The 15,347-nt window shown below is 46.4% G+C and overlaps 1 protein-coding gene across 1 annotated transcript; it reads left to right on the top strand.

Moving 5' to 3' along the window:
* Positions 1-9,658: 9,658 nt before the first annotated feature.
* LOC119341695 (probable E3 ubiquitin-protein ligase ATL44) lies at positions 9,659-10,533 on the top strand. The gene has a single exon (XM_037613560.1). The coding sequence runs from the start codon at positions 9,659-9,661 to the stop codon at positions 10,304-10,306; it is 648 nt and encodes a 215-aa protein (XP_037469457.1). The 3' UTR covers positions 10,307-10,533.
* Positions 10,534-15,347: the final 4,814 nt, after the last annotated feature.

Raw genomic sequence — 15,347 nt, forward strand, 5'->3', positions numbered from 1 at the left:
TCCTTTTCCACTCCCCTACAGCAAAGTCGCATGTGATGTGTTCGAACTCGCGAACTCCTCTTTCTGTCTAAACTACACTAACCACCAAGGACAACTAACTTGTTGTGAGCACTAGTACGAACACTACAGATTAAACTAACTTGTTGTAAGCTTATATCCTTTTTCCTCCCTTCTTCTTTTTTTCTTGAATAACTTTTTCCTTTTTCTTCTTCTTCTTCTTATTTTCAAAATGCACAATTTTTTTATGAAACTTTTTTCAAAATCAATGAACTTTGTTTCAAGTTTGATGAAATTTTTTGATGTTCGATGAATTTAAAAAAAATCAATGAACTTTTTTCAAGTTTGGTATTTTTTCCAAATTTGCTGAACTATTTTCAAATTTGGTGAATTTTGTTTTTCAAAATTAATATTTTTTAAACTGTATTATCTTTTTACAAATTTGTGAACTTTTTACAAAATTCGTTAACATTTTTGAATTCATGATTTGTTTTGATTTTTTTCCTCAAAAGTCAATAGCTGAACATTCAACTAGTCAACTGTAGCCGGTCAAACACAATTTAGCGATCAGGGATCCCAGTCGGGCACTTGTCTTCTTCTTCGACCAGCCCACGAATGACCGATGGTGCGTGAGTGCTAGGAACCTGTTCGGTTGCTTAGGGCGCCGAAACAGGAGCTTCCAGTTTGGTAGAGCTGCGTTGTAGCGCGACTAATTCTTTTGTTTAGGGAATTAGGGAAGCCATTCTTATAGCTGAAACAGAATGAATCCACGAGGGACGATAGGATCGAGCCTAGGAACACCTCAAGCGCTATATACTCGCTTCACTTATAGCGAGTATATAGCTCTCGTCTCGCCTGAAAGGCCCGTAGCTATGAGCCGGCCCATTTAACGCATTTCCCCGCTGGTTCGCTTGCTTCCTGTATTTTTTCCATTTGTATTGTTTTAGTTTTAGTTTTATTTCTTCTTTCGGTATTGTTTCTTTTTTCTGACTTTTTTCCGTCTGTTTTTCTGTTATCATTGATTTTTTCACCGATTTTGTTCGTTTCTTTTCTATGTTTACACTGTGTTTTTTCTTTCTCCTTTTCTATGATTTCTATTTGGTTTCTTTGTTTCTTATCTCGGCTTTCACTGATATTTTCTTTTCCTTCTTTCTTTCTTTCTTTCTTTGTCTTTGTTTTTTTTCTCGGGTTTTCTTTGTTTTTTCATTGATTTTCATGGGTTTCTTTGGGTTTTTCATTTTTCTTCATTTCTGAGGTGTTTCTTTTGTTTCTTTCTTTGGTTTGTTCGGTTTTCACCGCTTTTTCTTTGTTTTTGTTACTACAACACATGTTTATAATTTTTCATACACATTTGTATACTTTATCTATGCATCAAGAACATTTTTACACTTGTTTAACATTGATCAAATACATGATTAACATTTAAATTTTTTATGTTTGATGACTACTTTTCTCACTCGATTTGCTCATTTTTGGAATATATTAATAACAATTTTTGAATTATGAACACTTTTTCAAAAATAGGAGAAATCATGAAAACCGCGAACTGTTTTTTGATATAGTCTATTATTTTTTTAAAAACATGATTTTTTGTGAATTTCTGATTTTTTTTGAAAATTGGAACATTTTTTAAATCCAAAACATTTTGGGAAAATGTTTTTAAAGAAGAATATCATTTGAATTTGTGTTTTTTTTTGAAAATTAGGAACTATTTTAGCAAACATTATCGTAAAACGCGAACAATATTTAAATTTTCCAAAAATGTTTCGGAAAAATGTGAACAAAATTTGGAGTCATGAACATTTTTTATAAAATCTCCAAAGGATTTTGAAAATTTTGAATTTTTAGAAAAGAACAAAATAAAAACGTAAACAGTGAAAGAAATAAAAAAATAAAAACTGAAAGAAAATTAGAAAAATAAGTTTTGAAACAAATAGAAAAAGGAAACCGGTTCAGGAACCGTCTAGGAGGTTACTAGAACTGGCACCGTGTGTACAGTGTTACTGGAAAAACGGGCCAGCTCATTTTGGCACTGCTCGCTCGTTGCTTATGCGATCTGCCGCATAAGGCGGTGAATAGTGATTTCCGTACTCAGCTCCTCCTAGGTTCCTAAAAAAAGAATCCCTCCTAGCTTCTTTTCTCTCAAAAAAATACATCAGACGGAAGCGAATGGAGAACTCTGTTGGATTGCTCGAATTTGGCACCAGCAATTTGTTAACAAATGTTTAACCATTTGTCACACGGTCGTACGGAGGCCCTGGTTTAAACAACGGTACACTATGCTGTGTGGCTTTGATGTGACTATCTCTCCTCACCTTAATTTCAGTCACATACACTATTCCCCTCTCATGTGGTGCTTTCTTGAGTTCCGCATAGAAATCAAAGGAAGCATGTTCGGAACATATAAACGATTTGAAATCGAACATTCATCCATGGTCCCCTCGCCTCATGGTACCAGAAAGGTTGTCGGCCATGAAGGGAAAATCAACGTTACACCCATGAAAATCTCTCTCGGTAACCAGCTAAGGTTTCAATCCGATCGGGATGAATCAGAATGACGCGATGGGAAAACTCTTATGATCCGAACAAGAAAACCATGTGCTTGCACCACTGATTCGCCCACATATATTCGAGAGAACCTGTGTACCGATGGGCATATATGTGGACGAGCATGAGCACGCGGAGCCCTTTTTAGCAAAGGTGGCTGGCCAGCTAATTGTGGAGATAAGATCATGAAAAAGATGTGTATATATACTCTGAATCTCCTATCTGCATATATGTGCACTTTTGCATGATGGATGTGCTTTATCTGTACCGCCTTGTCTGAAAGATTCACCTTAATTTTTCCCCCTAGATTCATCATCTCATCTGGTGATTGATATGTGTCCGTGGCTGGTTGGATGTTGGGGACCAGAGCATGCATGTTCGTTTCGTGTGGTGCATTTGCAGTGCAGCAAACTGGGTTCATGGTTAGAGTCGGAGGTGTCTGACACTTGACACTTGAATGCACTGCTGAAAGTCGTTCATCCACTCGAGCTCGATTCAGATAGTATAAACGATTAGTCGTCGGGCATAGGTAGATAGCTGCTTCGCACGATCTGCACGATATGTGCGTTGTTAAGTTAAACAATCGATTGATTACGCCTTGTTGCTAATATTATACGTGCATCAAGTAGCAACAGGACCAATCGAGTCAAAAGGTGTTGCAACTTGCATGCATGTTGCTCTCCGTCTTCTAGCCCTTTATCGTCTAGCTTGCGCCGGGAATGGCGACCGGACGGCCTGGGAAAAAGCTTGAATTAAAGCGGCCGATCAACAGGGGTGGCTTTAGGCACCAAAGTCTTGGGGGTGTGCATACCATTGTACGGCAATTAAATTAAGCGTTCTTTCCTTGTGAGAATTGGGAATTAATCGTGGGATAAGTTAAAGTGTTCTTGCTAAGATAACATAAGTTAAGAGCAAGAGGAAGGAGTTAACATATTGCACTTTTATCCCATTTTCCTTTCCGCTTTTCTTTGCAATGTAAGGTAACACGGTATATAATCCTTGACAGTGAGTCGTCGCACTAGCCACCTCTGGATGGATGGATGGATGGATCATGCACGTATATCTTAATTGGCGATTTATGTATTACCTCAGCATGCATGATACTAGTACATATGGATCTCCGGTAGGCGATAGGTAGGCGGTATACGCACACACTCTGTATCGTTTCCTCCGTGCGTTGTCTGGCTCATGTGGGTGAACCGACATCGAGCTCCACAGCTCTTCCGCAGCACACATCCGCCTGGTTTTGTTAGTTACCTAGCACTATCGTCTGCCACTTAAAGCATCTCCAACAGGCGCCGAACGCGCCACGCGCTAAAAAATGATTTGGCGCGCGCTAACGCCTGATTTGGCGCGGCGCGTGGCGTTTGCTCCAGCAGCCGCGCTGTAAAGCCGCGCGCGCGCAGCTCCAGCAGGCGCGGTAAAAATACAGCGCGCGAACATTTTTTTTGCATAGCTAAAAAAAGATGCAAGATATTTTACATAGATAGATAGTTCGACATACATAGATAGATAGCCACTACTACGGCATAGATAGATAGATAGAAACTACTCCAAGTCGCTACCATCATCATCATCATCATCCTCGTCGGTGTCGTCCGAGGTTGAGAGCCATATGTCGTCCCAACGGTCATCGTCGGCCGTGAAGAACGACCTCCCACCTGCTGAAACTATGTCGCACTGCTCGTTCGCCAATGCCTTCCGCTGACGCCGGTCAGCCCGCTCCGCACGGCGCCTTGCCGTCCTCTCCGCCTAGTAGGCGTGCTCGTCAGCGACGTTCTCCGGGTGGCGACGGCGCCACTCCGCCATGGCTCGCTCGTCCTCCTCGGCGACGAGGAGGCGGCGCTGCCGCCGAGCATGGTCGGCACGGTCGAGGTCGGTGATGAGATGCGGCGGAGGGGCGACGCGCTGCGCCTGCTCGCGCGTGAAGACGTCCCGGAAGTTCATCTGCGACCGGGGCCTGTCCAAGCGCCACGCCGCCGCGTCGTACGCGCGGGCCGCCTCGTGCGCGCTCCGGAATGTCCCGAGGCCGAGCCGCACGTCGCCGGACCGTATCTCGGCGGAGAACCAGCCGTTGGGGCGCGCGCGGACGCCGCGATAGCCCGAAGCACCCCGGCGGCGCGGCGGCATGGTGGCGCGGTGGTGGCGCGGAAAGCTGCGAAGCGGAGAGGCGGCGAGCTTGCGAGGGGAAGGTGCGTGGCTGTGTGCGGTGCGCGTGGCGGGCGCGGCAATTTAAAGGCGCGCGGTAAGCGGCGCGCCAAATCTACCGGGTCGCGTGCCGCTTTCTCCCGCGCGCGCGCAAGCGCTTCCCGCGCGCGGTAAGTTCCCTCCACCGCTGGAGCGCGCGGAATCAGCCGGCGCGCGCTAAAACGTAATTTTACCGCGCGGGCGCGCCTTTTGCCGCGCCTGTTGGAGATGCTCTTAGCCTCCTCCTCGTATGGTAGCGTTAAAAGCACGATTAAAAGTTTGTGTCTCTCATATTGTATGCATGTACGCACTTGTTTAGTCACTGGAGCCATCCGACTCATCATGCATGATATATCTGGATCTTTGGTAGCCGATAGCTAGGTGTGTGTGCACACTGTATCTATCGTTTCCCCCTTGCGTTGTCTTGCTCATGTGGGTGAAACCGTCGAGCTCCACAGCTCTTCCGTATCTCACTTTCACTTTGTACAAAAGTTCAATCCAAAAGAGGATTCAAAGTGCGACTCTTTATCTCTAATCTTCCACACACATACATGCCCCTGGTTTAGTTACTGGTTACGAAGCTCTATATGGCACTTTGCCTCCTCCTCATACAGTAGCGTTAAAAGACGGTTAAAAGCGTGTCTCTCATCTTGAATAGGTACATGCATGCACTTGTTTAGTGACTGGAGCCATGACACTCGCTCCTCCAACAGTACCATCACTAGCTAAATCATATTGTTTTCCCCGTGTGCCGTGTGGGCTCGTCCTACTGATTCTCGTATTATGGCGTGTACAATGGTATAATCTTAGCAAGGATGTCTAGGATATTTTTTGTGCTGGAAGAGAGAGTATATATATTGTGTCACCCCCCACCTCCCGGTGTGTTGACTTGTTCACGTGGGTGAACCAGTCGAGCTCCACAACTATCTCATATCATACCTCACTTTGTACAAAAGCACGATCCAAAAGGGGATTCAAAGCGCGCCTCTTTGTCTCTAACCTTCCACACACATGCATGCGCATGTCTCCTGGTTTAGTTAATCGTTACCTAGGACTATCTGTCACTTGGCCTCCTCCTCCCTCTCCTCGTACAGTAGCGTCAAAAGCACGATTAAAAGCGGTAATCCGTTTTCGAGCCCGGGCCCAGCTGCACCCACCAGGACGAAAAAAAATCAAAACAACTACTAGGAAAATTCAAACAATTCCAATATTCTTTTGGTGTGATAGATATTTTGATGTTTGAGGTACGCTTCAATTTTAAAATCATTTGTACATCTGAGTAGCTATCGGCAAAAAAGACAAATCTGGTGTCTGTAAAAATGTTTACTGTTCATGCACCCTTCCGATCTGATTTGTCTTTTTTGCTGAGAGCTACTCAGATGTCCAAATAATCTAAAAATTGGACGAAACCTGACGCATCAAATTATCTACTACACATAATTTTTTTCGATTTTTTAATGTTTCTAGTATTTGTTTTGATTTTTTTACTGATCGGGTGCAGCTGAGTCTGGACATCGAAACGCCACACTCGATTAAAAGTATGTGTCTCTGGTCTTGCATACATGCATGTGTGCACTAGTTTAGTTACTGGAGCCATTCCACTCACTCCTACGACAGTGCCACCACTAGCTAGATTCTACAAGGTACCTTTCCACCTAATACAAATATGCCAAACCAATTTAGGACAAGTTCGGTTTGCAAATTGCATTGGATCAACAGGGATTGAATTGAAGGGGAATAGCAGGAATTGTACCAAGTTCCATACCAATCCCCCTCAGTTCCTCCTATCCATATTATGCCGAACGAGCACTTAAAGCATGGCTGTGAACCTCGCAAAGTTAAATGTAACACCCTGTGTGGCCTCTTGTATGTTGGCTAGCAGCTGTGTAGCCGTGCAGTGTATTCCTTTGAACCTTTCTGTTTCTGTTTCTGTTTTTCTTTTCGAGGCCTAGTATGTGGGGGATTATCCCTTAGCTGCTGGCTGGTTGAGATTCTGGAGTTTCGAAGACTGGTGGATGGTTGGCTTTCATTGATTAATGCAATGGAGCCGGGGCTCTCGCGCCCTTTTCCTCTAAAGAAAGCATTTAAAGCATGCATGCAGGCGTGCTGGTGCCTTTCACTGTCATGTTGGCCCGCCCACTCTATCCACACATTTATTATTCATAAAACAAACACTAGAAATTCCATGCATTACTTACTCCTCCGTAGAAAACAAACCCGTCCCCGTGCCGCTCCCGCGAGCGGCCCGGGAGGAACCCTAATTGCGCCGCCGCTAGTCTTCCCGCCCGCCACCCCCCTTCCCACTCCCTCGCTGCCGCCAAGGGACGACGCCGGGCAAAGCCCGGGCGTGTCGTCGGCGGCGGGGTTCTCCCCTCCTCTCCAGGCTCCAGGCGGCGCGGGACGCCCAGATCTGACGCGGAGGTCGTCACGCCGGCGTGGTCTCGCGTGCCGGTGGCGGGCGGGGGTGGCTCTGACCAGGCACGGCGCGCTCGTGGCTCTCGTCTGGGCGGAGTCGCGTGGCCTTGCTCCAGGTGGCGCGGGGCGAGCCGGCGGTGCCCTGCTCCTCCGGGCGGCGCGGCGCGGCCCTGCTCGGCTCCGGGTGACCTCGTCCGGCCTGTGGCGCCGTGGTGGCTCCCTTGGTCGGCGTCGGGTCGGCAGGCCGGCAGCCCTCCCTTGCGCGGATCCGAGGTTCTCGGGCCAGATCTGGCGCGTCGGATGGCTCCCGGTTGGGTGCTGCGGGAGGCTGGTTCACAGCGGGATGCTCGACGACGGTCCCCTAGATCTGCACGAGGGGTGCAACGGGAGAGTGGATGTGGGTGGTGCGCTGATTTCGTCGGAGGCAGCAGCGCATGCGCAGCCATGGAGGCGGCGGCGCTGCGAGGCTCGGCTAGGCAGGGCCCTAGCGAGCAGCGGGTGCCCGACCACCTACGTGTGAGGTGCCGGCGGTGATGCCTCGGTGAAGTTGGCGTCGAAGTGTGGTTGATGGTGCGTGTCAGATCCATCTGTGTGGCGGTCCCTAGGTGCGGGTGAAGGCCATCGCGACGGATCTGGTCCCCGCATCGATTGGTGGTTGATGCGGTTCCTAGGGTGCTGAAGGTGGTGGCTTCAGGCGTGCTTCCTCGGCAGTGATGTGTGGCTCCAACTACAAGTGGATGCGGTGTTGGCGGTGAGAGACATCTTTCGGGGCTGGCCGGAATCTTGGAGGCGTGGAAATGTGCAATGCTACAGATGAAAATTTTGTTCGGCCTTGGTCGGACCAGTGTCGATGGCACCCGTGGGTGTCATTCCCCTTCCTGGAGGCGTCGCCGAGTGTAGCGCCATTTTCCATGTTGCCTTGTATCGGCAACCATCTCCGGGGTGAAAGCCTTGATTCGTAGGATCGGCACGATGGCGGCGTCTTCTGACGTTGTTTCTCTGTTGGGAGCTTCGTGCTGGGAGATAAGAGGCCCTATGTTGCGCTCCTCCGGCGTGCACCGCTGCCCGGACCGTTCTTTTCTGGCGCTATGCACGGTCGTCGCTGGCTCTACCAAGTAAGCTGGAGTCGCTGTTCTTCGGTGATCACCGGCGTCGGTCGAGACGCAGCGAGGTTATCGATTTTGGGTAGGCTCTTGTATGTCGTAGTGTGTAGTCGTGTGTGGTTGTCCTTGTTTGTGTCGGGTGTAGAGTTGTGCTATGCTCGTTGTTCGCAGCGAGAGGTAGATGTGGTTGTACGGCCGTATTTCTCTCCTTCTATAAAGCTAAGGTACGCAATTTGCGTACCCTCAAAAAAAACTTACTCCTCGGTCAATTGTTTCGCTGATTTTGCTTACATGGCTATTTTCGTGTTTCTGATAAATATTCATCTTTTTTTGATTTCTAAGTTTCATGGAACAAAATCACATGTGTCATTTATTTACCATTTTGCCCGTGAATTGTATGCACCTTTGTGAATGCTATTTTCTCCAAATTTTTGTTGACGAACAAATAATTTTGTGCATAGGATCCACCATTTCGGGCCACCAATAGACATGTAAGCGATTTGCACACAACACCGTAATAAAACAAAAATTTCATCCATTTATTTCGCTTATGTTTGAGGTATGATAACCAACTGTGAATAAGAAAAGAAGAATATAAGAAAAAGATCACCAGACGATTTTAGTCAAAAGGGCCCTCGAATCGACCTCTTTTCATGCTTCACTTTACAATAAGGAAAGTGCTTGGCACTATAACATTTTTCCTTTGGGAGCAAAGCACAAGCCAAAAGAGCAAAAGCTTGTCTCATTCTTTTACACATACTGTGATTGGTCTTTAATTAGACGTTTAGTTACTATTATTACCACTGATCATTACCACTCAGCACAACAGCGTCACTAGATTCTTCTCCTACCGCTTCCTTTCCAAAGCAAAAGGATAATAGTAATACTCCAAACAAAGTTGCCACGCGTGCATGGACAAATATCCCATTGCCATGCATGGACCCGTTCTGGCGCCTGCCACTACCACATGGGCCCGGCGCTACCTGTCCTGGGCCCACTACCTTCCACTGCCGTATACCTGGCCAAACCTCGGGCCGGGACGGGCTTCGGGCCGGGCCTACCCAAGCCCGACACAAAAAACCCAGGCCCGGGCCCGGCCCGGCCATCGGGCCTGTGTTTCTGGGCCCAAGCCCGTCCCGAACTTCAGAAAAATAGAAAAACGACGGGCCCGGGCCTGGCCCAGCTCGGCCTTCGGGCTAAAAAACTAGGCCCGAGCCCGGCCCGGGGGCAGCGTCGGGCCGGGCCGGGCTTCCCATGGCCAGGACTGCACTGCTGTGACATCCCACGAACCATCTACGCTATAAAAACTCACGCGCTCACGACGCACGGTCAGAAGTCAGAACTCACACGCACACATCCGCTCAGTCAAAGCTCTTAGCCACTGGAGTATTCCAGACCACAGCAACACTATGCGGGGTCCAGTGAACCTCCTGCACCGCAGCACGGCCGTCGCAGCCGGTCCCGGCGAGCCGTCTCTGTCACCTTCCTCGCTGCCGCTGCCTCATCCGGAGCAGCAGCAGATGGCGCGGGCGATGGCGATGGACAGGGACATGGTGGTGATCCTGGTGTCGCTGCTGTGCGCGCTCGTCTGCGTCCTCGGCCTCGCCCTCGTCTCCCGCTGCGCGTGTGGGCGACGACGCTCTAACTCTACTACATCCTCCGTGCCTCTTCGCCCGAAAGGCCTCAAGAAGAAGGCCATCAATGCGCTCCCCACCGTCTCCTTCACCGCGGCCGGTGCCTCACCGCAGCCATCATCATCAGCGGCAGCATGCTCATCGTCATTAGAGTGCGCGATATGCCTCACGGAGTTCACTGACGGAGAGAGCGTGCGCGTGCTCCCGCGCTGCGGCCACAACTTCCACGTGGCCTGCGTCGACGCCTGGCTTCGGACGTGCGCCACCTGCCCCTCCTGCCGCGCCCCCATCATCGCCACACCGGCTCAGCTGCCGGTTGTGCCAACGGTGGTCGTGGTGGTCGCAGCGGAGAACAACAGGTGTGGGAGGTGCGGCGAGCTGGAAGCGCCGGCTGGTGGCGGTGATAGCACGTTCTTGCCTTAGCTTTTATCTTACCCATTTTCTAGCGTTTCCTTTATGTTAGGTAGTTGTGTTAACTAGTATCAGTTTGTTAGCTTGTAATCAATTGATTAATCAGGCTTGAAATGTTTTTCCTGCAAAAGAGAAAAAAATCCGTACTGTTATTGCACCTTTTGCACCTTCAGTGCTCTTCCACCTTTCAATTTTATCTAGGTCATTGTCAATCCAATGTATTTGGCCACGTTAATTTTTGTGGCAACTCTATAAAATAAGACTTGCAAGGTTTAAGATTTTACTCACTTAGGCTCTGATGCAAGCTCTGCACATGGTACCCCTATACACAAATGGCAGCTCCTTCGTGATCATCCTCTCACAAATCATTGAGGGTTGGTAGAATGTGAATAGCTTGCATTAATTATGCTTATATGGACATAAGCAGGGAATCTATTGTCGTTTTTGATTTGTTTTGTGTGCTCCAGTGTACTCACAGACCGCATCCAATGAAGCTTAATTTTAGTCTCAAACGGAATTAATTCGCCATTGATTGAAGCACAACATGATAAGAGCTCAACTGATGGAGATGAAGCGGGGGTGGAAAGACACTATATCATCAGGGTAGCTTGGTCACAGTTCATGTTTATTTGATCGCTTTTGTGAATGTGTTGTCTATCTTGTTTTTGGGAACCACAATGCGATGTGTAGCCGATATGATTGGGTTTTTCAGTCAAGAGCCAACTGAAACTTAAGAGCCGATCATCTACTTTTGCCACACGACGAGGAAGATGTACGCGGACTGTCTTTAGTGAAGACAAAAAGTGATGATTCTCTTCATATGCTTATTTGCATTTCTCTTTGTGGCGCTACTGGTCTCGTCGAGGACTTGTGGGCCTGTCTCCGTCTGTAATAGTTGCAGTACAATTTAGATGACTGTTTTACTAGATCGTGGTTGATTTTTTTCCGGGTGAGATCGTGGTTGATTTTGTCAGCTGTGTGACCTTGATTGATCCGTGTGACTTTTATTCCCCACGAGACCACCTGGAAGTTGATGCCAAAACACTCATTGATCCATGGTGTTCCGCCTCAGTGCCGAGGAGAACCGACGAAACAGTAAATCTTCTTTCTCATGTGCGCGAACAAAAAACAATGTGCTTGCAGTAGGATTGGCATGTCTGCATAGATGTAGAGTGGGATGATGTGCATATATGCGGGAGCAACATGGAAACGTTTAACTTTTCCCAAATGATTATTGTCACACGTGTGGCACGAAGCACATCGGCCCTGACGTTTTTTACTACTAAAGTTGGCACCCGAAAAAAACTGAAACTTCCCATCTAAAAAGAAAGTTTACATGCTTGACAACTAAAGTTGCCACCTTCGCGTCACTATTCTTAACATCACAAATGTTCAGAGTTGCCATGCGCTCGTGCCACACGTGTGACACTTATCAGGGTTCTAACTTTTTGGCAAAGGTGGCAGGCTAGCTAACATTTGGGATAATTTCATATGGGAAGAAGATATTATGTACACTCTGCATCTCAATCTTAATATCTCTGCACTTCCGCCGGCTTTCATGATGGGTGGATGCCCTTTATGTTTACCGTCTAGTCTCAAAGATTCACCTTTTCTGTAGCCAAAGGTTCATCAGCTACCTGGTGATTGAAACGTCCTGATTTTGAGTTTGGGGACCAGAGCATGTACGTATGTTAATTAGTGTGGTGCAGGTGCAGCCGGTCATGGTCAAATTAATAATCTTGTGACCATTAGGATTTTTACACCAAATTATTTCCATGGATTAGGTGTCTGCAGTCTATAGTTCGAGCCAAAATAATCCCATGTGAGGTACATGCATGTCTGATAGCATGCAGCCGCACTAGTGAAAGTTGGTGCAGGAGAGGTACTCATAGTGAGAGTAGCATACAGGAGAATAGCACGGAATGGACTCAATTAGTTGACTAACTAATCAAGCACGCATGGAGAGGCAACCTAACCGATAATAGGGGATCAATCATATATAAAACGACCGGATGCCGCACCATAGATAGATAGAGAGATAGAAGCTTTCTTTAACCTGCACTATATATACATTGTCAAGTTGATCGACTGATTAGTTAAGACAAACTACCAGCATAATCAATGGCCATTTGAGTCAAAAAGGTCTATATTGCAACTTGCATATGTTCCTCTCCCTCCATCTTCTTCTCTTTGTCTTCTCTTTGTTTCAAATGTACTAAAAAAGATTGACTTTTTAGCTGGTGGCCATTTGAGTCAATCTTTTTAGTACATTTCAATTATAATGAAATTTCCTGCGCTCGTAATTTTTCTTGGTGCGGTCAAAGAGCTCAAAAAATTCCTTATCAATTCATATACCCAAGGTTGGTGAAACATCCATCTTTGTCATGGTTATTCACATTCACTTCTTCCACAAAAATATGAAGGAAAATTCTAAGGCCCATACAATCCCACTATCATTTTATCTTTTCCCCTTCTCGATCTATATAGCATACACAAATTAATGAAGAAAATTGAGAATTTATTTCATATCATTAAAGCAAGCTCACTACCAATACAAAAAGACACTGTGTTTCATCATGACTATTCACATAGAATAGATCATATGCAATAATATATGACTATCATCTCATAGATGGCTCTAATTGCAACTAATTTTGTAATACATATAGGGGGGCGGCAACCTAACAGATAACACAACACATGCTTGATTCAGATAGTAATAAAATGACCACTCACCAAATATCGAGAGATACAAAGTTGCTTTCCATGACATGCACACACCATATGTAAGTTGTTAAGTTAATCGACTAATTAATCAAGACTAGTAGCTAGTAGTATCATGCATAAATTAGCATCAGTCAAAAGAACTTGGAACTCGCATGCATGTTCCTCTCCATTAGCTCTTTATCGCCGTCTAGCGCAGGAAATTGGGAGCGGAAAAGTTCAAACTAAAAGCGGCCGGCCAATCAGGGGTAACTTTACTCACCAATCCTGGTGGTCAACTATGTATATGTGTACCACAAAGCAATTATGCAAATTAGTTAACTTGTTTTCCTTGTGGGAGCTGGGAACAACTAGTCAGGTTTTCTCTTTAAGATATCATGATCTCTCCCATCCTATGAAGCCACAGCGTTGGTGTTGAAAGACGGTATTTCTATACCTTTATCTTTTCCCTTTTCCTTGCAATGTAAGCTAAATCAACGATATATAGTCCTTGGCAGTGAGTCATTGCACTACTATGGACGGATGGGTGGATCAGGCATGTATATCTTAATTAGTGATAAACTATTAAGATTACCTCAATGCTCATGATATATACGGATCTCGGGCAGGTAGGCGATAGTTAGGTTTTGCTCAAGTGGATGAAAACATCGAGCTCCACAGCTCCTTCATATCTCACTTTTACTTTTCACAAAAGCATGATCTAAAAACGCGTCTCTCCCTCTAGTCTTCCACATACATGCGCCCGGTCCAGTTACTGGATACCTAGCACTATCGGCCACTTGGCTTCTCCCTCCTCGTGCAGTAGCGTCAGTTAAAGCATGTCTCTTATCTTGAATGCATGCATGCACTTGTTTAGCTACTAGACCCATGCCATTCACTCCTCTCGTACAAGTACCATCACTTGGTAGAGTATACCAAACCAACTTAGGCGTTCTGATTTCTGATTTCTTCTTCAAGAACAACCAACTTCGGTTTTGTCGAGAAGCTAGTGAGGTTAGGCCTCTCTGGTTCTGCCTGGACATATCTAGGATGGTTGTCCAACCCTTCCCACGTCGATCAAATCCTTGGTTCGTTGTTGATGGCATCTTTTGGCTCCCACCGACGACTTCCAGGCGCCTGCATCAACAATGTTATCCTGACTTCGAGGGTGTTCCCAAGCTTTTCTCATGATGCGCTACCGGTGAGAGCGGAAAGAACACGACGCCAATACAACCAGGAACATATGTGTTATTTTCTATTTTGTAAGGGTGGAATAATAAGAACTAGACAATTTTAATATATGCCACTGCCTACTGAAAAAGGGGATTAGCAAAGCATCGTGCTAAGTTTCCTGCCAACACCCATTGAATCCACACATAATCCATAATAAATCATACAAATCCTTATTACTTAAAGTTTCATGCATGTAGGCGTGTACTGGCACCCTTCACCGCGTAAAAAAGAAACAGAGAAAAATAATTAATTAAAAATGATCAAATCATGATTTTTGTTGAAAGGGGCCCTGGAATCTACCTATTTTCCCACTTCACCTCCAAATAAGAAAAATACACAGAGCATCTCCAATCGGACTTGCCTAATCTGTCCCCTTACATGTCTACAGAGACAACCGGACAGTGTTTGGCATGTACACATTTGAACCCTCATTTGTCTGTTGATGCAGTTGTGTCCCTCGAATTGGTCCAGACACAAACATATAATTTGTGGGGATGGAGAAACAAAAAGAAGAGAGAAAAATAAGAGTGGTCTGAATTCAACATGGTGAGCTGTCCGAACGCCCTCATTTCCTCCTCACATATAAGCGGACACCCCGAACATATGAAGATGATTTGGGAGTCTGGTTGGATAACTTTTTTCTTCTCTCGTGTCTCAACACTACCGGGGTTTGTCTATCCGGACATATGGAAAGGATTTACTGTCCCTGGTCGGAGATGCTCTTAGCACCACAATTTTGTTCGATCTAAAAGTGCTAAAGCGTGTCTCATCTTTTCACACATACTGTGGTTCAGTGGCTGGTCTATAATTAGACTTTTAGTTACTATTTTCACCACTGATCGCTACCACTCAGTACAACAGTGTCCCTAGATTCTTCATTGGCATGGACAAATATCCTTCCATGGACCAAACCAAACGGATAATAGTACAAACGAAGCTGCCACGCGTGCATGGACAAATATCCTGGAGCGGCATGCATGGACCCATACCGCCACTACCACGTGGGCCCGGTTACCTGTCCAGGGGCCTACTGGTCCTTGCGCCACCACCCCACTGACGCTATAAAAAGAACAATGCGTTCGCAGTCCACGGTCATAACTCAGACCAACACATCTGC

Source organism: Triticum dicoccoides, chromosome 7B (genome assembly GCF_002162155.2).
Source record: "Triticum dicoccoides isolate Atlit2015 ecotype Zavitan chromosome 7B, WEW_v2.0, whole genome shotgun sequence".
NCBI lineage: Eukaryota > Viridiplantae > Streptophyta > Magnoliopsida > Poales > Poaceae > Triticum > Triticum dicoccoides.